The 24,361-nt window shown below is 42.6% G+C and overlaps 3 protein-coding genes across 3 annotated transcripts; 2 read left to right on the top strand and 1 right to left on the bottom strand.

Moving 5' to 3' along the window:
- The first annotated feature begins 324 nt into the window (after nt 1–324).
- LOC310987486 (nucleobindin-2-like) lies at nt 325–9,675 on the top strand. The gene is made up of 13 exons (XM_083973768.1): nt 325–442; nt 999–1,136; nt 1,776–1,883; nt 1,979–2,111; nt 2,842–2,945; nt 4,307–4,492; nt 4,852–4,942; nt 5,143–5,201; nt 5,289–5,381; nt 6,341–6,430; nt 6,544–6,714; nt 8,047–8,101; nt 8,208–9,675. The coding sequence occupies exons 2-13, from the start codon at nt 999–1,001 to the stop codon at nt 8,300–8,302; spliced, it is 1,323 nt and encodes a 440-aa protein (XP_083829894.1). The 5' UTR covers nt 325–442; the 3' UTR covers nt 8,303–9,675.
- LOC310987487 (uncharacterized protein) lies at nt 8,949–14,853 on the bottom strand. Its single transcript, XM_083973769.1, has 7 exons — nt 14,555–14,853; nt 13,062–13,186; nt 12,916–12,982; nt 12,378–12,534; nt 11,572–11,714; nt 11,385–11,495; nt 8,949–9,940 (listed from the first exon to the last, which is right to left on the bottom strand). The coding sequence occupies exons 1-7, from the start codon at nt 14,705–14,707 to the stop codon at nt 9,761–9,763; spliced, it is 936 nt and encodes a 311-aa protein (XP_083829895.1). The 5' UTR covers nt 14,708–14,853; the 3' UTR covers nt 8,949–9,760.
- A 185-nt stretch (nt 14,854–15,038) lies between these two features.
- LOC310987286 (patatin-like phospholipase domain-containing protein 2) lies at nt 15,039–23,997 on the top strand (the record flags this gene model as incomplete). Its single annotated transcript, XM_083973476.1, has 10 exons — nt 15,039–15,299; nt 19,184–19,416; nt 19,525–19,590; nt 20,161–20,370; nt 21,463–21,523; nt 21,641–21,841; nt 22,355–22,434; nt 22,623–22,741; nt 23,055–23,162; nt 23,706–23,997. Exons 1-10 carry the CDS (start codon nt 15,113–15,115, stop codon nt 23,995–23,997), a joined length of 1,557 nt encoding a protein of 518 aa, XP_083829602.1. The 5' UTR covers nt 15,039–15,112.
- Between the last annotated feature and the right edge of the window lie 364 nt (nt 23,998–24,361).

Here is a 24,361-nt window from a genome sequence, read left to right as displayed (position 1 = left end):
ATATAATTATGCGACATTCAGGTCTAAATGCACAATTCACAACACTCACAATGCATGTTAATCCACTAGTACACTGAATAATGTTGCTCTCTATTACACCAAACATTAACTCCGCCCTCGCCGGGGGTTGACTGAACGCCACGTACGGTTTGTCTCAACGCACCTTAAGCCACGGGCTGACCGTTTGATCACACTTTGACTGACACGCCAGCTGGCCAATCAGCTCTCAACGCGACTCTTTTACAAAGAAAGTACACTTTTTCTGCCCAATACGAAGCGGCGGAGGCGGGGCGTTACCATGGTGAACACAGCCTTTTTTTCTGTAGGTTGTAGCCATAGGAGCCGTGTATTAGTGGTGGATGACAGGATATAAACAAGCTCCAGGAAAGCTCAGGCACTTGGAGGAAAACTGAGCGCGGTAAAGAGTGAGCACGAGCCAGATGTAAGTGTCCTTTTTTAACAAACAAGTGGTGTTTTACATGAACTGTATTTTTTTTTATTATTGGAATTTGTTATGGACAGTAAGGCTTATTTTGCAGCTTTTCTACATCTGTGGGATAATGAATAAGCTGCCATTCTCAGTATAAACAACCTATTCTGTAAAAACGACACCGTTAGCTACTGTGTTGGTCAAGAACCACAAGTTAGAGGGCTCAGTATGAAGGCTGTGGCAGGTGCAGTGTTTCACAGTAAGCCTGGTATGTCTCTGTCCAACAAACATGTGTTGTACACGAGGTGTTTTAAGATTGAAAGTAACTTTACTGAGCCACTATGTCTAAAGGTATAGCTGTGCCCTTTACCAGTTTTGCAGTGCTTTAGAAACTGAGTGGGTGTAGTGTGTAAAGATAAACCACACTATTGTTTTGACACAAGACACATTACATGGACCCTAACAACAGTTTCAGTGTAACTAGAAACCCCTGGGAAAGACCATTCTCATCATGTATCACTATACACAAATAATTACTGTTTTTGTCTTATTTCCTGCCCCTGAGCAGATGGTGAGGGGTAAAGCACTGGCCCGTTGTGGGCTGGTTCTGCTGAGCTTGTGGCTTTGTATCCAGTCTGTACCTATCAGTGTGGACCAGACCAAAGAAAAGCCTCAAGAGGAGGAGCTGGGACCACCAGAGAGTGCTGTGAGTCACATGAACAACGTTGTATAGCTACAGATATCTCATTTAAATCTGAGTCACATCACTAATTACACCAAATAACCTCTCAGGAGGGGGTTTGAGCTTATATTATCTCAGACTACTAAACCTCACTTGAATGTAGGTAAAAAAAAAAAGGGAACCTTTAGAGGGTATGTTCAAAGATATCAGCAATATTAGTTAATGACCCTAATAGGGCTGCAACTAACGATTATTTTTTTATTATCGATTAATCTGTTGATTATTTAAATGATTAATTGATTAGTTGTTTGGTCAATAACATTTTAAAAAATGTTGAAAAATGTCAGTCAGTGTTTCCCAAACCACAAGATGACGTCCTTAAATGTCTTGTTTTGTCCACAAACCAAAGATATATTCAGTTTATTGCCATAAAGGAACAAATAAACCAGAAATATTCACATTTAAGAAGCTGAAATTAGAGAATTTTGACTTTTTTTCTTTAGAAAACTACTTAAACTGATTATTTGATTATCAAAATAAGTTGACGATTAATTTAATAATCAATTGTTGTGTGATTAAAGATTGTTGCAGCTCTAGACCTTAATTCACATTTGACATGGAGTTAAATGTAAACGCTGACGTGTGCTGTGGTTTACACCTCAGGAAACTGGGCTGCACTATGACCGCTACCTCAGGGAAGTCATTGAATACCTTGAGAAAGACCCCCACTTCAAAGAAAAGCTCAAAAATGCCAACATGGATGACATCAAGGTACAATGGTACACTCACTGAAAAGCCAGTTATTTTGTAACCCCTTTTAGTGACATGAACAGCTTGTATTGAGCATGTTGATTTTGTGCTTGCAGCAAGGGAAACTTTCCAAAGAGCTGGACTTTGTCCACCACAATTTTCGGACAAAGTTAGACGAGCTGAAGAGGGAGGAGATGAGCAGGCTGCGGATGCTCATCAAAGCCAAAAATGACATCCAGGGAGGGAGTGGTAAGTGTCCTGCATACGTTGCTGATGTGTTACTTTCAATCTTACAAACTGTACTTCTTGACTTTGCACAAGAAGGTAAAAGTCTGTAGTCATCGTCTAATGCAGCCTAATGTGGCCTTGAGAAACAGGAAAATGATGCAATATGCTGACTCCCACAGCTGACAGTGACTTCTGGTGGCCACTGGGAACTGCAGAATGAAATATTGTGTGAAAACAGAATAGTAGTTCATCAATATTAATTAGTGTAGTTAGAGACCTGAAGAACAGGATGTGGCCAACACTATTTAAAAAACATAGCGACGACAGCATGACATTATGGTGTAAATTGGACAGGATGTGTAGAAACACTGCAGAGATGGTGTCAGATAAAGAACAAAGACAGACGTAGACGTCCCTTCCATCATGTTCAGAAAAGCATAACATTCAAACACTTACTGACCTGAGCCCCTTCCAAGGGTATATTTGATCTGAAGCTTAAGCAAACAAAGCCTGTACTTGTCTCTGACTGTGTGCTAGCGCACTAAAGAACTGCTGAAGCACAAAATGTGTTTGGAAAACACACGGGAAAGAGAAACCAACCAAGTCGGTTTTACGAACATCACAGTTGCTCAGTGTCAGTTTTTAGTGAGTGCTGTCCAAAGTAAGTTAAAGATCTGATTCACCTTTTAAAACACTGGATCTAAATGCTTTACAGTTCAGTAAAACCTTTGATTGTTCTCCCCCCATCCAGGCCGGATGGTGGACCACCAGGCCCTGCTGAGACAGTTTGAGCACCTGAACCACATGAACCCAGACACTTTTGAGGTGGAAGATCTGGACCGCCTCATCAAATCGGTACAGACAGATGATCATTAGTTCAAAAAGCACTAAATACATCTTTGCTATAGGAAATCTGACCATCAGAACCTTTTTACACAGCAGTTTTACTTGTGGTGTGTACAGTCATCAGAGTACTTTATTAGTTAGTAATCTCAGAGGCACAAGTCTATACTCAACACAGTTTTTATTTCTAATGACCATGTTCTTGTATTGTAACTGCATTGCAGTCAAACATATAATCACGATAAAGCTTGTCTCATATTTTTCTATAATTAGCTTAGAAGATAATTACATGTGTCAAACACTGAGTCATGTTTCTTGGGACTGCTTGCATACCGTCCAGCCCATTTCAATTCTAGATTCAATAACTTGGCAGTTGCAGCTATATGTGCTGGTTGGAGCTCACCAGAGGTTAATACACTGCTGAGAGCAACATGTTCATGTGAATTCAGGAAGGGGAAGTCAGCTTACTGGATTTGCACCTCTTGCTGCTTTTACAGTGGAGATTACAATCAACTGTATGTAAATCCTGGACTGGTACTATTTTGTCGCACTCCCATCCACAGAGATCAGCAAGTACAGACGGAATTTAGCATTTTAGGACAATGTGTATTTATAATATCTTAAAGAGGTAATATCAGTAATTCATCATACATCGGACCCACAAAGAGAAACACCTGGTTTTAGACTCAACAACAACCAATCTGCTTCTGCACCAACAAATGTTATGTCAGAATATCAGATGAACTTTGTGGTCAGGCCGTTATTGTCACTGAAAGGCTGAACAGCAGCTATCTAACATATCAGCACTGAAACCACATGAAGATATGATGAGCATGTCTGTGATTGACACAGCATACTCCAAAGCTTTGAAATTGGAACTAATTCAGTCCCAGTTCCTGGGTGTCTTAAAGACATGTCTGTGACATGCTTTGCTCAAAATACCCCAAGGATCAAACATCACAGCTCTTTTCATCCTCTCAAAACAGCCCTGTTCTTTAAATGCAAATGAACCACTGCTTGCCCCGCCCCACCCCTTCTACAGGTGCCAGTAGGGGTGGGATTATGCAAATTAAAACTAATTACATCATTGGAAGACATCTGAGTGAACATCTTGTGAGCCTGCACATAACAGATTTATTTTGTCAATTCTCACATTTTGGGGGCTGGAAGGCAAGACAAACACCTAAATATATGTTAAAGAGCCTTCAAAAAGTGATGTTTCCATAATATGTCCCCTTTAAACTTCATTGTATGGCTCTGGCTGTACCTCACAAGCTGGATGGAATAAATCAATCTCCACAGAGGATTTACAAATAATAAACTGTACAATCCAGGTATCAACCCACCCGCTCACCTTTTGTTCTCATTTATAGGCGACCAAAGACCTGGAGAACTTTGACAAGGACCGCCACGATGAGTTCAAGAGATACGAGATGATGAAGGAGCATGATAGGAGGGAACGTCTGAAGAGAATGAGCGAGGAGGACCGCAAGAAGGAAGAGCAGCACTATGAGGAGATGAGGAAGAAACACGCTGACCATCCCAAAGTGAACCACCCTGTACGTCTCCTGCTGGGGTGACAAAAACTAAAAAAAAAGAAATCAGCAGAGGTTGCAGCTCATAAGAAACACTTTTATTTTTCATTATAATCTGAATTCTTAGTTGGAGAAGTTATTGGAATTGCACTAAACAACACTGTTTAGAAAACGTGATTGGATTTTGTTGAACGAAATAAAACAGTTGTGCAGATGTGAATGGGGGGATTAACAAAAAGCATATCAGAAAATACAGATGCAAACTGCTACAAAAATGCATGAATTCAGAGGGAGACTTGGTGAAGCAGGCTGTTGGGTGGCAGAAATGAAAATGAACGTATGCCAATCCTTGTGTGTGTGTGTGTGTGTGTGTGTGTGTGCAGGGCAGTGAGGACCAACTGAAGGAGGTGTGGCAGGAGGCAGACGGTTTGGACCCCGATTATTTTGATCCCAAGACGTTTTTCAAAATGCATGGTAACCATTGACACCATATTTCTTTCTAAAGAGTCAAACATATCTGTAATAGAATAACAAAGATTTCCACAGTTTTCTCTTTAAAACAGGACTGGTTCTGAATTTAGCATTTGATATGTGATTCTATAAACTAGCCCCAGAAGTCATCCCTTATCAAAAAGGAACATGTGTTGATCCCAGTTCTGTGTTTTGTGTTGCAGACAGTAATGGAGATGGTTTCTTTGATGAGACGGAACTCGAAGCTCTCTTCACCAAAGAGGTATTTATGTTCATCAGTAACTGGCCTCGCTTTGCATGTGTTATATAAATGAAGGTGTAATTGTGTGTGTATGTGTGTGTTTTCAAGCTGGAGAAGGTGTACAATCCTGAAAATGAAGAGGACGATATGATTGAGATGGAGGAGGAGAGGATGCGAATGAGAGAGCATGTTATGAATGAGGTGAGTCAGTGCCAGGACAGAGGTTTGTTCTTCATACACAGAGTAATGATCAGGCCTGTTCATGACAAACACATTTCATCGGAATTACTGGCTATTCATTGCTCAGAACACACTAGAGCTGTGTGTGTGTTGTATCCAACATGCAGCGCTATCCATACATCCATTGTCCTATCTGTGCAGGGTCACAGTGGGCTGGAGCCAATCCTAGCTGACATAGGGTCAGGGTGGGGTTCAGGTCACCGGTCTGACACAGAGCCGACATATGGAGACAAACAACATACACTCACAACATTCACACTTACAGGCAATTTAGAGTCTCCAATAAGTTTTTTTCTAAGTGCCAGATCACAGTGGAAAACACATTGTACATACACTGGTCAGTCAAAACATTAAAGGAGACATATTATGCCCCTTTTCCACAAATTAAAATAGTTCCCAGGTGTCTTAAAGACATGTCTGTTACATGCTTTGGTCAAAATCCCCCAAGGATCAAACATAACAGCTCTTTTCATCCTCTCTAAACAGCCCTGTTCAGAACGGCTGGTTTCAGTGCCTGTCCCTTTAAATGCAAATCAGCCACTGCTTGCCCCACCCCTTCTACTGGTACCAGGTAGGGGTGGGGTTATGCAAATCCGAAAACTAGTTACATCATTGGAAGACAACTGAGGGAACAGCTCGTAAAACCAAATGGATTTCAACCTAGGGAGCCTGAAAATTACAGATTTTTTTTTGTCAATTCTCACATTTTGCGGGCTGGAAGGCAAGACAAACACCTAAATATATGTTAAAGAGTCTTCAAAAAGTGATATTTCCATAATACGTCCCCTTTAAAACAGGTGACCCATCTGTGAGTCAAGCAATGAAACTGGAAAATAACAGAGACTACAGTCAAACTACTAATGATTCAGAATTAGCTCCAATCAGACACAACAATAAAATCTTCCTGTCTTGATGTTAAGGTGGACACCAATAAAGACAGACTTGTCTCTCTGAGTGAGTTCATGGCGGCCACAAAGAAGGAGGAGTTCTTTGAGAAGGACGAGTGGGAGGTAAGAGTGGACAGGTGCTCTTTGGTATCCTTGTCTGTGTTACAGTCTATTCTTTTGTAGAATGATCTCCTCTGACCATTCCCTACACCTCACACCACTCCTGCCCTTCAAAGACTTTAGATCAGAACCCCCTCTACACCGAGGACGAGCTGAAGGAGTATGAACAGCACCTGGTAAAGGAGGAGAATACCATCAACGAAAAGTCGGCCGAGCTACAGAAACAGAGAGAGGAGCTGGAAAGGAAACAAGAGGAACTTAATGCTCAGAGAGTGGGGCTCCACCAGGTGAACTACAGACTCACACAGTTATTATGCTGGTTAAGTACAGTGGGGATGGAAAGTATTCAGACCCCCTTCAATGTTTCACCATTTTTTAGAACAATAACAAATTTCCACTCATCAATCTACTCTGACCACCCTGTTATATGAGAGCACATACCCAGAATTTTAGACATTTTTGCAAAGGGTCTAAAAACTTATGTTTAAGTGATATTTCAGTTTTTCTTTTTTTAATTGATTTGAAAACATTTCTAAATTTCTGGGTTCATGCTCCCATTATGGGGTGGTGAGTGTAGACTGATGAGGAAAAAAAGTTTTGTTTTTTTGACATAAAGCTGCAACATAAAAAATTGTGAAAAATTGAAGGGGGTCTGAATACTTTCTGTACCCATTGAATGATCAGTAGTCATATAGGAGCTTTTGTTCACAAAGAGCAGTACACTCAGTCACCCATAGTTCTCATGATTTAAAGGTACATTGTGTAACTTCTCCTGTTATCTAATCATGAAAATCGATTATTTCGTTCAAAAGTATGTTTTTCATTAATCAGTAACCCCCCCCCCATCAACAAACTGAAGTGTTCCTTTCAGCTCTGAATTAGCCGTTCATATCATTCATATCTCCATGGAGCGGGTAAGCTCGGTGCTGCTGCCATGTGGTGTCGCCATGTTTTTACAGTACGTTCAGTGGCAGCGTGACGGTAGGAAACCACGGAAACTCAGCGGAGACACCGGAGCTGTCGGCTCAGGTGGAGGTGGCGTCTGTGATAAGTCACCGCGGTAACGCAGTGAGGAGGAATGGAGCGTTACACTGATGCTGCATTCACCTGCAGTCGGGCAGACGGCCGTCGGTAACAAACCAGATGTCATTTTAGTCACAGAAGTCCAGAGAAAGGCGGTAAAACGTGGGTCAGGTAAACAATACCACATCGCCATGACAACATATTGTCACGTGTATTGTTTTGCCTCGTGCTGACGGACCACTTGTTTACATAGAGGCTTGTTCATGCCGTTACGTGCAGCGGCTGTCGTCCGTCTGCCGTCTGCCGAATTTCACGTGAATGCAGCATGAAAAATACGATTGAGTTGCTTGCGATATACAACCGCAACGCTAGATGGGAGTAATTCCTACACAATGTACCTTTAAAATAACTTCTGATTGTTGGCATGATGTACATGATTTGTTGGCATGTGAAATATTTTACTGTTGCATCAGTGGTGAGCTGCACCTACTACACCACACTGTATTGTGTTCAGCCAACACCGACAGGCTACAAATATTCAAGTAAATAATCTGAGCAGTGATGTCATAACATTGCCTATCCTTCTCTCTGCTCAGGCTGTAGAAGAAATGGAAAAGTTAAAAGCCCAGAACGTAAAAGCTGAAGTCAACCGTAAGTAGCACATCACAATGATTGTTGTCTCAGTTCTAAAATGAACCACTTTACTCTGTCTGCAGTGTGAGTACTGTACTGTATGTGTAACCTGACTCTCCTGCAGGTGGAGGTGAACCAATACCAGTCGTTCCAGGAAACAATCAACCACTGCCTTCTGGTCACCAGCAGCCAGATGTACCAGTGCCAGGACACTCTTAGCAGGCCTCAACACGCTGCATAGTTTGTATGTGTGTGTGAGTGTGTGTTTTTTGCAATGATTCATTTTTTGTTGTTGTTGTTGTTGTTGTTGACAGAATGCCACTTGGTGAAAAATATTTGGAGTATTAAGAGCACAAAAGAAAATCTGATTTCAGGCTTCAGATTTAGTGCCCGTCATGCCATTCCCCTTCATTTGGCTGCATGAACCAAACTCAGAACGTGGACCTGGTCCAGTTTTCTGTGTGGACAATCAACCCTTTTGTTTTTTCTCATTTTGACGTTTCATCACAACGAGGACTCTGTTCTCCATGGGAAGTGCTTTGGGCTGGAATTGGAGGGCTGTTGGCCCGATCTAGGTCTGCTCTGTTTAGTCTGCACTGTAGTTCATTGTCACTGGTACCGTCTCTTATTTCTGAAATTATTTATTTTTCTCAGGTGAAGAGAGCCTTTAATTTAAAAAAAGAGAATATTATGAATGTAGCTATAGCATTTATGACAAATGAATGAAATGGTCACATCTGAAAGTTTTTCTTGCGATAATACTGTAGCATTTATTTTTCTTAGAACTTTATTTTTGTTTTTATATATCATTTTTTGAGATTCTCCTTGCACCATGGTGAAATACAACTGTGATATAGTGTATATCCATTTAGGTAAAGAAAAAACATTTCCTCAGTCACTATTTCTGGAGTTCTTTTTAAAGGAGACATAATTTTCTTATCTGTTTTTTCAGTGCAGTTCAATGCACACAATGCTAAAAAAAGAAAGAAGAAAGAATATATTTATGATCTACTGCCTACATGCAATTCTTATATTCCTTCAGTAGAGTTACCTAGTGGTTGATGATTGAAGAGTATATTTAGTCTACAAATAATTACATATATTTAAATCTTAATTTAATAATATTATTGTGCTAGTGTTAATGTGACTGTATGGATTCTTAAGAGGCTGTTTGTTTACAGGGTGTGTGTGTGTCTGTGTTGGCATGTGTGTGTATCTGAATCTGCCATTTTTCATGCTAAAATAATTTATTATTTTCACCACAGTTGATGAAATTACTTTAAATCTAGAGCCACATGGGCGAAACAGATTTCAAAATCATCGTGATCTTAAAATAATACCACGGGTATGAGATGAAACAAGGACTCACTGACAAATCTTTTAAGGAAAAGGTATTTTTTTATCTCCCCTTTTAAAAAAACACTCACATCTGTCTGCAAGGTCAACATATGTGGACCCCAGTTTATCTGCTGCAGGTGTGTTTTTATTTATTTTTCTATGTTGCTTTAATAAGGAAGTTACATCCTGTGGAACTAATTCATGAAACTGTTGTACAACGTTTGAATGTTACCAATAAAGTGAGTGAGCTTGCAGTTTGCCTCATTCTGTAACACAATATTAAAAAGGTGAAAACATAATGGGATCCTTTGACACATGACAGAACTCAAGGGTAAACATTCAGCTCTGTCCGTACGACTCACTGAAACGCTCAGTGAGGTAGTCGCCTGATATGACTGCAGGGTATTTGTTGGAGCCGTCACAGCAGGTGATCAGAGCCTTGTCATCTGGCTGGGCGAAGAAGGCCAGGGACTGACGTGTGCTGGAGTCTCCAGCAGGCGGCAGCAAAACCCTGTGGAGCTGAGGAGCAAGGAGAAGCAGCAGTGAGAAGCTCTCTTTCTTTCCCCTTAAGCAGTACAGTACATACACATGTCATACCATAATCATCTCTGTGATACATGTCTACAGTATCTTTACATACATGGTCTCAGAATATTATCATATAATACAGAATACATTGTCATACATTACATGAATAGGCCTACATTGACAGATGGGTCCTTCCAATCCTGATTATAAATGTCACTCTCCTACTGAAGTCAACTCCCTATAATTTGTTACATCCATATTCTTCACATCCTCCATCGGCCTACATGAGAATTCCCCACCCCGAACCCCATGATCTGTTACTCTCTTTGGTACTTCTTCTATTATCATCCAGTGTAACCCCGACCCAGTTCTGTCACAGCATAGTTTTGTGTTGACACACTTTTTGTTAAAATGTTACGTTCTTGTCTTGTTTCTCTCTGTGGCATGTGTTATCTCAAACGTTTTTATGCACCGTAGGCTCAGTTTTTTAAATATCAAAAAGCTGGGTGTTAACTTTGTGGAGGACGTTCTGCAGCAAATAGGGTGTCAATTGACTAAAAAATGTGGGACAAGAAAGGTTTAATAAGTTTTACAGTTTTTGAAAAAAACAGAATGATGGACTTCATAATGGGCTCTTTGCACAGCTCCACTAGCCTGGCTCTCGCCAGACCCTTGTAGTTCCGCAAAGCTCCACCAGAGGCGCTACGCTCAGCTTCACACAAGGGTCTGGACTCGAGGCCAATGCAAACTTCTTCCCCGGAGCAAAAAATAATGAACCAATCAGGATCGCCGGGCGGGACTTTCTGAGGTGTGACGTAGCGCTGAAGCGACTGTTTGAGTCAAACAACAATGGCGGCTCGCAGTGAGGAGTCGTGCGTTGGCATTGATTCTGCTATTTCAACTGTTTTGTCGAATCTATCGAATATTAATTCTTTGAAAGATGAACAGAGAACGATGTGAGTGGCTGAAGTAGCACGTCATTCAAGATAACGGACAAGTGGTTTATCCAATCACATACAAGATTTTTTTACAAGGCCCCGCCTTCTGAAATGAATCGCCTATGGAGCAGTCCCAGACCCTTGTGTGAAGCTGAGCGTAGCGCCTCTGGTGGAGCTTTGCGGAACTACAAGGGTCTGGCGAGAGCCAGGCTACAGCTCCACTACTTCCTGAACTTAATGCTGCTCTTTTGTTTCCTGTCTTACATTATTGGACAAACTGATTAATCCAGGTGTGTCTGAGTAGTCACAATGGTCAGACACACCTGGATCAATCAATTTGTCCAATCATGTAGCCTAAGACAGGAAGTAAAGGAGCTGCATTAAGTTCAGGAAGTAGTGGAGCTGTGCATAGAGCCCATTTGTACTGATTATAAGTGTACAAACGTTTCTAAAGAGATGAGATGTCAGTCAAATCTGTAAAACTGCTTTAAACTCACCACTGAGACAAAGTGGTCGCTGGTCCAGCGCTGCATCAGGTCAGCGATGTTGACGAGGACGGCTCCTGGGACGCTGGGAGCACTAATGAACTCACCTGCCCGGTTGCGGACCTGAGGATGGAGGCGGATGAGATGACATGTGTGGAGATGTGTCCAACAGGAGAGGTGAAGATGTGAGTGTTTTTACCTGCAGGCCTTCAGAGCTCTGGAACAGCAGCGTGATGCTGCCGTAGTCCGAATGCTCTCCGCAGCGCAGCTGACCCTCCTTGGCATTCTCACTGTTGACTGGTGGGTAGTACAGCGACCGCAGCGTGGAGCCGTTCTCATCGGCTGCAGGACACACAACAGCACTGCTCACATTCACCAGGTACTTTATACTGGGCACAAATGCTACATTGAAAGTTATGATATCAATAAATCTAAGGTTTAGACCCTGGGGAAATTAAATACTGTTCATTTATGAAGCAGAAACATGTAAAGACACTCCAGACATTACAAATGTTCTTCAAATATTAATAATGCCCCTGAGGAAGTAAACTGAACTAATGTCAACAATCAATACTGTTAGCTGCCTTCTGAGATAATGATGTTGGGTTTGGGTTTTCATGTCAGAAATGTTAAGTACAATAAAAAAAATATCTATTTTTATTGCAAAAGTTAATGTGGATCATCATTTTAATGTTTTCACATTTAGGTGAGTTAGTCTTGATCAAAAACTCTGAATTTCTAAAGTGAAAGTTTAGCTGATTCATTTATTTTCATGGCTCAAAAAATAAAACCTAAAAAATGAATGAAATTCTTACAAATACGTCATTCAGTGTAAATCAAAATTACAGATCTGTCTGATACTGACTTCCTTTAGTGCACACAGTCAAAGTCAGAACTGTGTGAAACGACTGCACACGGGTGTTACTTCAGGAAGGTTTGTGTGGCTAAACCAGCAGAGGACAGTGCCCTCTCGACTACTGTATATCCCATAATCCCACCACGTACTTCCTATAAACTGGTGTGCACCCAGGAACACCTGTGGGTCCAGACCCAGGCTGTGGGCCATCAGCCTCAGCACCCGCAGACTCAGCTCTTTGCAGTTCTGGAAGAACGACGTCTGGATCTCCTGGAACCTTGGTACAGCATCTGATGACGGCCATTTCTACAACAGAGGGGAAAGGCTTTGGAGAAATGTAAAAACGCTGTTTTTATTAGATTTTTTTTAATGATTTTAATTTTCTCTCTTTTTTGTATGGAAACATTTTGATAAGCCTTAAATTTGGTAGCAGTGTATTTCTGTTATACATGTAAAAGCTATTTCTTTATCAATATACTGACACATGTATCAGGCCTAACATTCTGAGCACTGACTGGTGAAGTGAATAACACTGAATGACACTTGAGTATAACAGGACACTGTTTGGAAACACATTAAACTTTAGATTAACTTGTACTATGACCGCCGCTGCAACAAAGTGGATGTGTTATCCACACATTCTGTGACAGAGAGCAGTCAAAGTCTAACACTGATAGGAAACATTACTATGTCAGGGTGAAATGAAGCAGTATTGAATGCCTCCTTCAGGTCCCCAGGTCGACGTGGGTTCAACCTGAAAAGCAGTTTTGTGTATTTAAAAACCAGAACATTGTGCAGAGGAGAAGAGTTGTGTTCATGTGCTCAGTCCACACCTCTCAGTCTCCAGAGACACCCAGCCGTGGTTCGGGTTGTTGGCAAAGCTTTTTCTGCTGAAGGGAACTTTCAGCTCATCAGGCTGCAGGAAGAATCTCTTGGATACGTCCATGATACGGTCCACCTATCACATCACATCACATCACATCACATCACATCACATCACATCACATCACATCACATCACATCACATTCAACACTCTGAACAAGGGTTATTATATTTAACTAAGACTAAAACTAAAACGAGAACTAAATAAAAACTACAATGACCAATGCAAAACTAACTAAAACTAAACTGAATTGCAGATAACATCAGCTTAGTTAGCATCTTAGAGATGCTAAAGTTGCAGGAAGAAAAAGCCACAGCTCAATATGGGACGACTTGGAGTACAACAACCCACAGAGCATTATGGGATGCAACTAAAAGGGAAAAGTCCATCTTCAGAGGTCCCACAGAGACTTTCTCCAAAACTAAGTTTAACACCTGGTTAAATAATAGAACCAGTTATTTAAATAATTAAGTAAAAGCAAAACTTAAATGTGGGCACAGTTTCTCAGAATATCTAGTTCGCTCTGGAGAAATGGGTGTGAGTAGGAAAGAAAAACAAGAGGTCACTGTTATGTATTTAAAAAAAGTAAATAATGACATTTATTTCAATATAAATTGATTCTCTTCTTCTTCTTTTCTTTCATTATTCTGTCTCTCAAGGTGCAACTCTGAGAGTGAGGGTACCTGGTTCTACACAGCCTTTTATATTAGGGGACTGTTGTTATGGTTACACTTAAATCATGTAACCTAAATATAAATCAAGAAGTCTAATGTAAATCAAATTATTATTTATTTATTTAATATAGTAACCAGGGGTTACATAAGACTAAATAAAAACTAGCCAATGGCTTCACAGATGAATTCAGGGAATCACCAGCCAGTCAGCAGTTGTCAAGGCAGATTACAAAAATGGTCGAAATGTCATAAATTCTGTTATCAAGACTAAAATCTGATAATACATAAATTGCATGGAAATGTTGGTGATTTGTTTTTAACGATAAGTGTTTTGCTTCATAAGAATAAATGCCATTCTTACATTGACTCTTTTTTATGTAAAAAATAAGATATTTGCCAAACTACATCAACCATGACTCCAAAATATAATTTAAAGTGTATTTAACAAGGCTGGTATATGTTTACATACAGTCAAACGTTTTCATGCACTGTAGGATCAGTTTTTCACATATCAAAAATCCAGGTGTTAACTTTGTGGAGGACAGTCTGAAGATGCAATGTAGCAAATCTGGTGTCAATTGAGCAAAACGTTTCTAAAGTATTGGGGCTATATTTGGGTGAAAATTTGGTGATTTTCATGTATGGGAAGCATGGATGTATAACAGATCTATGATGGGAAGTAGGAGGAAGAACGGTTAGGAAGGAGAAGAAGAAGAAGAATACCGCGGTACCTTGCTCTGAACAAACTTCTCTTTCTGTGTGCCTCACCTCCTCCTGGCTGATCCCAGTGTTCTGCAGGAAGACAAATCCCACTTGTGTGAAAGCTGCCTTCAACTCTTTGCTCAACTCATGCAGCTTCTCTGTGGAGACCTCTCCCTCACTCAGGCTGTACGCACCGAAGTCCACCACTGGAATGCTCATTGTTCCAAACAGCAACTTTCCGTGTCCAGACGTGCAGCAGATCAGAGAACAGAGACCCAGAGACCCAGAAACCCTGTGTCCTGTACAGCAGCAGAGGAGGAGAAGAGGAAGCAGTAGCTGCTGCTGCTGTTGCTGCAGCTGCTGCTCGTAGCGTCGGCTCTGGTCTGCACTCTGCAGATTCGCTCGCTCACGTGACTCCTCTCTCTAGTCTAGCCAATAGGAAAATAGCTCACAATGAGACAAAACAGTTGTGCAACAGTTGCTGTCTTGTTACCGTTGGATGCCTGGCTGGCACAGGTGGGTTGAAGCTGCCTGGAGGTGGGCGCTGGTATTTACGCAGACCTGCGTTTCAACAGGTTGGCATCCTGAGTGGACTCACTCAGCTGGACTCTGCTGGCTGACGACATGTTTGATTTAACCAAAGAGTGGAGCATCTCGTTTGCAGGCTGTGGTTTCATGGGCATTTATTATGTCGGTGCCAGCAGCTGCATCCGTGACCGGTTCCCTCGGCTCCTGCAGGACGCGGCTCATATGTATGGAGCCTCTGCAGGTTCTTTGATGGCTGCTACTCTAACCATTGGGATCCCTCTAGGTGAGTAAGTGGTCGGTCCCTCCTCCACACTCCAAACTTCAGTCAAAAGCTGATCACTTGTACATACATACCCCTGTCACTTCCATGAAAGAATCACTAAGATCACAGCTTGTACCCTCTTTGGTGCACACACTGAAACGTTTGACCCATTGTATTGCATTTTATTGTAAAATACAAAAACACAAAGTAAGTAGTTGTGTTTTACCAGGAAACACTTTGGCACATAGGTATTTTAAAACCCAAAGAACCATTTTATGCAATATTGGATGTACGTCTAAGGAAGTAATACATATCTTGATATAATATTGGCACAGCAACAAGAAATTTGTTGCACCTCCATCCCATTCATCCGCCTCTGACAGTTCATCTCTCCCAATCTCATTTAATTAAAATATAACATTTACAATGACAACTGTTATGGGCACCGCAGCACTTTATAACTTCACTCATCATATTCATATTATAAATTATGCCAATGATCATGGATTTGTATTGGTTCATTTACTATCCATAGCCTCTCATTCAATAATGTTGCACTGTTTTTTTTTGTTTTAAAAAAAATACGTTTTGTATTATTGTCTACTTGTTGTTATTGTTTCTGTGGTGTTGTATGGATGCCTCTCATTTTGTATTACGACCTTTGTGTTCTTGTTTTGTGTATTTTAATGACCTGAGGTCTTTTTAACATCATGCCGGATTAGATTAGATTTACTTTATTCATCCAACAATGGGGACATTTAGTTGTACAGCCAAGTTAAGAAAGAAAGTAGAGAGGGCTAAAAAAAAAAAAAAAAAAAAAAACACAACACAACTCAACAGACAGAAAATATAGACACAAATCACAAATCAACCTTCAACCAGGCAATGTGCAAAACAAGTACTGAGGATAAAAGGATATAAGGTGGCCTGATAGAAAAGTATTGATAGGTAAAGTGACTATGGTGTAAAAATATTGCAACGTAAGTGACAATGATATAAATATATGTATGAATAATATAAATACTACTACTGCAGGTGTGCATGAAATAAGAATATTGTGATGTAGTGACCATTGATATAAAAATATTGCAAAGTAAGTTACAATGATATAAATATAGATATGAATATAAATATACTAATACAGCAGGTATGCGACAGTGTTACCTGGAGAGGTGTGATTGGGAGGAACGGCCTCCCCGATCTGAACCCGAGTGGTGTTTTGTTATTGGACTTCTGTGCTAGCCACAGTCTGTCCATAACAAACACCATGTTCGAGCATAAGGGTGTCCATCAGTGCACGTGGCACCAGGACACCCTAGGCCGGAGGTCAATGATCGACTTTGTAGTCGTGTCATCTGACCTCCGGCCGTATGTCTTGGACACTCGGGTGAAGAGAGGGGCTGAGCTGTCAACTGATCACCACCTGGTTGTGAGTTGGATCCGCTGGCAGGGGAGGAAGCTGGTCAGACCTGGAAGACCCAAGCGTATCGTGAGGGTCTGCTGGGAACGTCTGGCAGAAGGTCTTCAACTCCCACCTCCGGGAGAGCTTTGACCGGATTCCGAGGGAGGCCGGAGACATTGAGTCCGAGTGGACCATGTTCTCCACTTCCATTGTTGACGTGGCCGTCCGGAGCTGTGGCCGTAAGGTCTCCGGTGCCTGTCGCGGAGGCAATCCCCGAACCTGGTGGTGGACACCGGTAGTAAGGGATGCCGTCAAGCCGAAGAAGGAGTCCTACCGAGCCTGGCTAGCTCGGGGGACCCCCGAGGCAGCTGACGGGTACCGGCAGGCCAAGCGGACGGCAGCCTGGGCGGTCATGGAAGCAAAAACTCGGGTCTGGGAAAAGTTCGGGAGGTCATGGAGGAGGACTACCAGTCAGCCTCGAGGAAATTCTGGCAAACCATCCGGCGACTCAGGAGGGGGAAGCAGTGCTCCGCCAACACTGTTTACAGTGGAGGAGGGGAGCTGTTGACCTCTACTGGGGATATCGTCGGGCGGTGGAAGGAATACTTCGAGGATCTCCTCAATCCTACTGACACGCCTTCCGTCGAGGAAGCAGAGGCTGAGGATTCAGAGGTTGATTCATTCATCACCCAAGCTGAAGTCACTGAGGTAGTCCAGAAGCTCCTCGGTGGCAAGGCACCGGGGGTGGATGAAATCCGCCCTGAGTACCTCAAGTCTCTGGATGTTGCGGGGCTGTCGTGGCTGACACGCCCCTGCAGCATCGCGTGGCGGTCGGGGACAGTGCCTCTGGACTGGCAGACCGGGGTGGTGGTCCCTCTCTTCAAAAAGGGGGACCAGAGGGTGTGTTCCAACTACTGGGGGATCACACTCCTCAGCCTCCCGGGGAAAGTCTATTCCAGGGTGCTGGAGAGGAGAATTCGGCCGATAGTCGAACCTCGGATTCAGGAGGAACAATGCGGTTTTCGTCCTGGCTGTGGAACGCTGGACCAGCTCTACACCCTCCGCAGGGTGCTCGAGGGCGCATGGGAGTTTGCCCAACCAGTCCACATGTGTTTTGTGGACTTGGAGAAGGCTTTCGACCGTGTCCCACGTGGCATCCTGTGGGAGGTGCTCCGAGAGTATGGGGCCGGAGGCCCTCTGCTGAGGGCTGTACGGTCCCTGTATGACCGGAGCAGGAGCTTGGTTTCAGCCAAGGGCCGGAGGGGGTACGGTTCGGGAGCCACTTGATTTCATCTCTGCTTTTTGCAGATGATGTGGTCTTGTTGGCTCACTCGAGCCAGGACCTTCAGCATGCACTGGGGCGGTTTACAGCCGAGTGTGAAGCAGAGTGTGAAGCAGCTGGGATGAGAATCAGCACCTCTAAATCCGAGGCCATGGTTCTCGACCGGAAAAAGGTGGCTTGCACCCTCCAGGTTGGGGGAGAGTTCCTGCCTCAGGTGGAGGAGTTTAAGTATCTTGGGGTCTTGTTCACGAGTGAGGGGAGAACGGAGCGCGAGATCGACAGGTGGATCGGTGTGGTGGCCGCAGTAATGCGGTCATTGTATCGGTCCGTCGTGGTGAAGAAGGAGCTGAGCCGAAAGGCAAAGCTCTCGATTTACCGGTAGATCTACGTTCCCACCCTCACCTATGGTCATGAACTCTGGGTCATGACCGAAAGAACTGGATCCCGGATACAAGCGGCCGAAATGAGTTTCCTCCGCAGGGTGGCGGGGCGCTCCCTTAGAGATAGGGTGAGGAGCTCGGTCACCCGGGAGGAGCTCGGAGTAGAGCCACTGCTCCTCCACATCGAGAGGAGCCAGCTGAGGTGGCTCGGGCACCTGTATAGGATGCCCCCTGGACGCCTCCCTTGTGAGATGTTCCGGGCATGTCCCACGGGGAGGAGGCCCCGAGGAAGACCCAGGACACGCTGGAGTGACTACGTCACTCGGCTGGCCTGGGAACGCCTTGGGGTCCCCCCGGAAGAGCTGGAGGAAGTGTCCGGGGAGCGGGAAGTCTAGGGATCCCTGCTCCGACTGCTGCCCCCGCGACCCGACTCCGGATAATGCGGCGGACAATGGCTGGATGGATGGATGGATGGTGATGTAGTGACCATTGATATAAAAAATATTGCAAAGTAAGTTACAATGATATAAATATAGATATGAATATAAATATACAAATACAGCAGGTATGCATGAAATAAAAAAATATCATAATGTAAGGTGACCATGATATACAAATATTGCAAAGTAAGTGACAGTGATATAACCAGTACTGCAGGCATAAACTATATTAATAAAATATTTCAGTGTAAGTGACTATAATATAGAAATAAATAATATTGCAGGGGTAAAGTGACACTAACACTGGCACATTTACAAAAATGTCCATTTATGTGCACTGTCCTCTAAATAAATAAATAAATATTAGCAGATCATCTAACTGAAGGCTTTCCTCTGTGCAGAAAAGTGCTGTGCTGACCTGATGTTCATGGCCAGAGAGGCCAGGAAGTACAGACTGGGGCCCCTGCACCCAGCCTACAACCTGGTGCAGATAGTGCAGGACTCTCTGCACTCGAACCTTCCAGAGGACGCCCATGTCCGAGCCTCCGGCCGGCTCTGTGTGTCCCTGACCAGGGTGTCGGACAGGAAAAATGTGCTGGTGTCGGAGTTCAACAGCAGAGAGGAGCTGGTTGAGGTACGTGTCACAGGTCATTAAGCTGAACCTGGAAGGACTGACTTCATTAATGAACAGTGTTGATGTTTTTCTTTTCAACATATGGTAGTAATACTGTGTTTTTCCCAGGCTCTTGTATGTAGCTGCTTTGTCCCTCTCTACTGTGGTGTTATTCCACCTACCTACAGAGGAGTGGTGAGTCAAGTTTTTATACGTTTTATCTTATCAATCAGTTGGTCAACGTCACAGCTCAGCATTTGTCAGGCTTTTATCTTCCTAACTAATTGGCCTTGCATTTTTGTTTATTCATTTATTATGAAAATCTAAGTGGAGCAAGAGTCAGGAAATTAAGAAAGAGGATATTTCAAAGGAGGTTAAATCGAAAGCAACTGGACTTAGTTATTTGTCTAGGTCGGAAAACGTTTTCCAAGACAAATAACTAAGTCCAGTTGCTTTTGATTTACCTGGACAAATGAGAATATGCACCGGCTTAAGAAAGAGGATACTGCAGCAAGGCCTCAGCCTTAATGGTTTGGACTCTACCAGATGAGAAACCCAGGCAGTCCAGCATTTGTCACTTGTAATAGTGATACAGGAGGAAAAGCGGAAAAGGTCTTTCCTCATCATGGTGTGTTCAAGACAGCCTGTCAGATAAACAGAGTCCTCAGTGGTTACATCATGTTCATATACACAGGACCTGCTACAGCTTTCATTCAGTGTGTTTGCTATGTATAGTAGTGGCCTTAAATCACCCCCCACCTACAGCATTATGTGGACGGTGCCGTCAGCGACAACCTGCCTCGATGCCACCTGAGAAACACTCTAACGTTTTCTGCGTATGCCGGTGAGAGTGACCTCTGCCCCCGGTCGAGCACGCTGAACTTCCATGAGGTGCGCTTCAACAACGTCAGCATCCAGGTCAACTCAGAGAACATGAACAGAGTGGCCAACACCTTCTTCCCTCCAGAGCCTGAGGTGAGACGCAGAAGCTTCTGACTTTTAGTAGCAGGAGTTAGAAACTGTTTTCTATCAGGTTTTTTCAGTCTGTATCACCAATTTTCCCATTCATTTAAAGGGATAGTTCAACATTTTTGCAAATCCGCCTATTGCCTTAATACCTATAGTTATAGCAGTAGGTACATTACCTTTAATTATCGGTGCATGTTGTTTTGAGATCTGCGGGGCAGAGACGCTAGCTGCTCAGTGAACACAATGGAGGTGAATGGTACAGGTCCCCTGTCCCTCATCAAACTCATCAAATACACAATCCAACAACTCCAAAACACTCTGGTGGACAAGTTGTGACCTGCACATTGGACATGAAATAATAATGTAACATTACGAGACGGAGTTGTTTTCGAGGCAAATGCGTAGTCGGACTTACATTCCAGACACGGCTGCTGGGCTAAAGATATTGATTATTAGTGCATAGTGTGGTGCAGCTATGTTTGTGTTTCAGAAGAGGATATCTCTGCTGTGAGGGTTCACCTGTAGTTTTTGAGAGCTGAAAAAGAAACCTCAGCTCAGTCCAGAAAGAAATGTCACTCCTCAGATTAGTGGTTCTTCATGGCCCTCTGGTTTTGCATAAGAGTATTAAAAAAATGTCAAAACAGTACAATTTGGGTGAAAATTATATATTGATTTCTGTTATGCATATATTTATTGTATACATGTATATATACTGTATTTATTGTATTTTTTCTGGTTTGGAGTGTTTAATTTCGCACTTCTTTCTTTTTTTTTTTAATGAAAATGGGAAATTGTATTGGTAACAATATGACCAACTTGCTCTTGTCATTTGGGCCTGTATCAGCTGTAACACTATGGCTGCCAATAAAAGTTTAAATGACAGAACAAACTAAAACAACATGAAAACCTGTGACTAAAGTTTGCTTATAAGTCGAGCTTGAAGTAAAACTGAGGGGTGTTTTCAACTGCAAAATTATTCACAATTGTCTGCCCTCTGCTGGTCAGAAGTGATAATTGCAAACTGAAATATACTATAAAATATGCCAGTGCACCACTGTAATATTTTGCAGTCTTTCATTTAATGTTCTGTCTCAACAGGTAATGTCTGAAATCTGCCAGAAAGGCTATATGGATGCTCTCCGCTTCCTGCAAGAGCAGGGTGAGGAAACATTATAGTAACTTTTGAATGTTTAAGAAAACAGAAGCAGAGGAAGAAAAGAAAACACAGTATGATACAGTACAACTTTTTTTTTTTTAAATGAACCACCCATCACAGGTCTGATCAGCAGTGAGTCTCCACTGAGGAGTTTGGAGACAGACGCACCCAGACCTTCTTGTTGTGAGCTGGAGAAGAAACAGGCTAATGCTGCAGAGCCCAGTGAGAGGCCGCAGCAGAACGGACTGAAGCCTCCACAGGAACAACACCTCTGGCTGGATCCACAGCTAGTACATCAGCTCCCAGCTGACCTCAGGAAGGGTGGGTGTAGTTGGAACCAATGAGATCTGTTAGGGAGGAATTTGTGGTGGTGCCGATGAAGAAGAAGAAGTACCAGAGTCCTGGATGTCTTGTGCTGAAGGAGTTTATTTAGGCTCGATCGAGGAGAACAGAAGAGTCGTCAACACAACATAAGTGTGTGAGGCCACCTAAATTCTAAAAGCAAAAGCTCAGATTCTTATACTAGAAAGACAGCAAAGGGGAGATGTGTTAACATCCAATTGGCTATAGTGCATAAACATGAAGATTTTATTTTATTTTTTTATTTAACCTTTATTTAACCAGGCAAGCAAATTAAGAACAAAATTCTTATTTTCAAGTGCAGCCTGAAGGGGAAGGGGGAGGGGAGTGCTAAAAGTGAAAACAACAAGGTTATATAAATTACACAGAAAATGTAATATAATACAATACAATACAATAAAACAAAACAAGATAAGGATTCACACCAGCTAAGTGTTATCCAGTGACGGTGAGCATTATCCTCTGACTCTACAGCTGTGTCTGCAACCTGCCAGAGAGTGAGATTGAAGACGCCAAAGAGGGATCATGGCCTTGGCATGCTCCTCAGAGAGAAAGTAGGGCAGATAACTGACCCCAGCAGTAATCTAACAGAAAGTCCTCTAATTCATAGCTCTCCACTATAACAAAGAGGGATTGACCATTAAGTGAAATTATTCTCTAACAAGATCCTCCTTGAACTTGTTGTGCCACTTCAATACATTCATTGCAGTAAATTTCTACTTCTGTGTCAGTGCTGTGTCAGGCCTGTCGAGAATCACACACCTCAGGGGGTCTGTTGGGCCACATGACCGAGAAAGTGACCTCGTACCTGCAGCTCCCCCGCGCTCTGCCTGCGGTCTCTGCCTACTCTCTCGCCACCAGGTAAAAGCATATCATTAAACTAGACTGTATTTAATCTATTGCACATAAAACTGTTGACCAGGGAGATGATCTCTCTTCCTACTCTCCTGTTTGTCCAGTAGGAACCACTCAAATAATCTGATAGCGTGAAAATCTGAAAATACCAACTTTTAGATAAACAGTGAAACTAAATCCAACTTTTCTTCAATACTGAATAGTGTATCATACTTATTATATTTGTTAGTGTCACTTCAGTAGAAATTAATTATCGGGGGACTTCCATCACTGCTAATTATAAATGCTCTTTTGACACTATAATTATATGATATTTCAGACTGGCGGACTGGATCCCAGATGTGCCCAGGGACATGAGTTGGTTCTATAGCAAGGCTGAGGAATTCTACAAACAGGCGTGGAGGGACAGGGCTGAGGACGATGACAGGTATACAAGACTATAAGACCATGTTTGCTCAGCTAGGGGTTCTCATGTACCGATGGGCAGGTTGACTAGTGCAGTGGTTCCCAACCTTTTTTGGCTCGTGACCCCATTTTGACACAAATTTCTGTTGACCCCGTCATCAATCAAGATGCCCCAGCTCAGGTATTTTTATATGCTGCATTTTATTTGAACTCGATATATATTCAAGAAAGTGAAAATATAGAATACAGTTGTTTAGGATTATGTGTGGTGTTTTTAATCATAATTTTAAAAAGAATAATAATTAGTTATTTTCATCAGTATTTTATTTTTTCAATTAATAGACATTTCAGGCGACCCCATTTGAATTCCAGGCAACCGCATGTGGGGTCCTGACCCCAAGGTTGAGAAACACTGGACTAGTGGACATTATGATCTCATGGGAGTAATAGATTATCGACACAGAACAGAAATTGTTTTCTTTTCACACCAATCTTCTCTGAAACTTCTGGATTGACTAAATAAGAATGTTGTCTTCACCTTTTCCAGTGAATCCCCTCTACGTAGATGTACCAGCCTGCCTTTAGGCCTGAACCTGCAGGACATCAGAAGTGAAGACACAAACCCTCTCCCCGTGACCCCAGAGGCCTCTCCAGCTTCCAGCCACACCTTCACCTGGAACACACACAGTGAGGTGGACCACATGACCCTGACTCCACCCCCGACCCCCTCCCTCAGCTCCAAACCAGGGCTTGAGGAGGCCTCCGCAGAGTCATCTGAAAGTGCAGGCGGAGGCTGGGGTCTGGGCAGAGCTGTGGACTGGATCAGAAACACAACACGCACTACTTCAAACCACTGATCTGTACTGCATTCAAGTAAACCTGTTTAATGTTGCACTGAGAAAGACAGAGTGAAGATGTTGAATAAATGAATGCAAACTTGTCATGTGCTTCACTGTCAAAAAAAAAATTCAATGTACGAAGGTTTCCTTCACAGTATCTTTATCAGTGTTATAATACTATATATATTCAAGCTGCAATGATCAAAATTGTTATTAGGGCCGGGACTTTAACGCGTTAATTACGATTAATTAATTACACAAAAATTAACGCGTTAAAAAAAATTAACGCATTTTAATAGCACTAATTTTTGCACCACGGAACGTTTCTCACTGGATGAGTTTCAGGGGTACCGATTATACTGGAGCACCAACTTACGTTCAT

Source organism: Trachurus trachurus, assembly GCF_905171665.1.
Source record: "Trachurus trachurus genome assembly, chromosome: 6".
Taxonomy (NCBI): Eukaryota; Metazoa; Chordata; class Actinopteri; order Carangiformes; family Carangidae; genus Trachurus; species Trachurus trachurus.
The sequence above is the reverse complement of the archived record's forward strand: the minus strand, read 5'-3'. Positions and strand labels throughout refer to the sequence as shown.

What these genes read in the sequence shown, in the direction of transcription:
- LOC310987486 (XM_083973768.1), top strand. Translation starts at nt 999, where the DNA reads ATGGTGAGGGGTAAAGCACTGGCCCGTTGTGGGCTGGTTCTGCTGAGC. An exon ending in TTGAGAAGGACGAGTGGGAG is followed by an intron (nt 6,431 to 6,543) that starts GTAAGAGTGGAC and finishes TGCCCTTCAAAG; the next exon opens with ACTTTAGATCAGAACCCCCT. An exon ending in AGAGAGTGGGGCTCCACCAG is followed by an intron (nt 6,715 to 8,046) that starts GTGAACTACAGA and finishes CTCTCTGCTCAG; the next exon opens with GCTGTAGAAGAAATGGAAAA.
- LOC310987487 (XM_083973769.1), bottom strand. Translation starts at nt 14,707, where the DNA reads ATGAGCATTCCAGTGGTGGACTTCGGTGCGTACAGCCTGAGTGAGGGA. An exon ending in CTTCATTTCACCCTGACATA is followed by an intron (nt 12,535 to 12,915) that starts GTAATGTTTCCT and finishes CCTCTGTTGTAG; the next exon opens with AAATGGCCGTCATCAGATGC. An exon ending in GCGACCACTTTGTCTCAGTG is followed by an intron (nt 9,941 to 11,384) that starts GTGAGTTTAAAG and finishes CTTGCTCCTCAG; the next exon opens with CTCCACAGGGTTTTGCTGCC.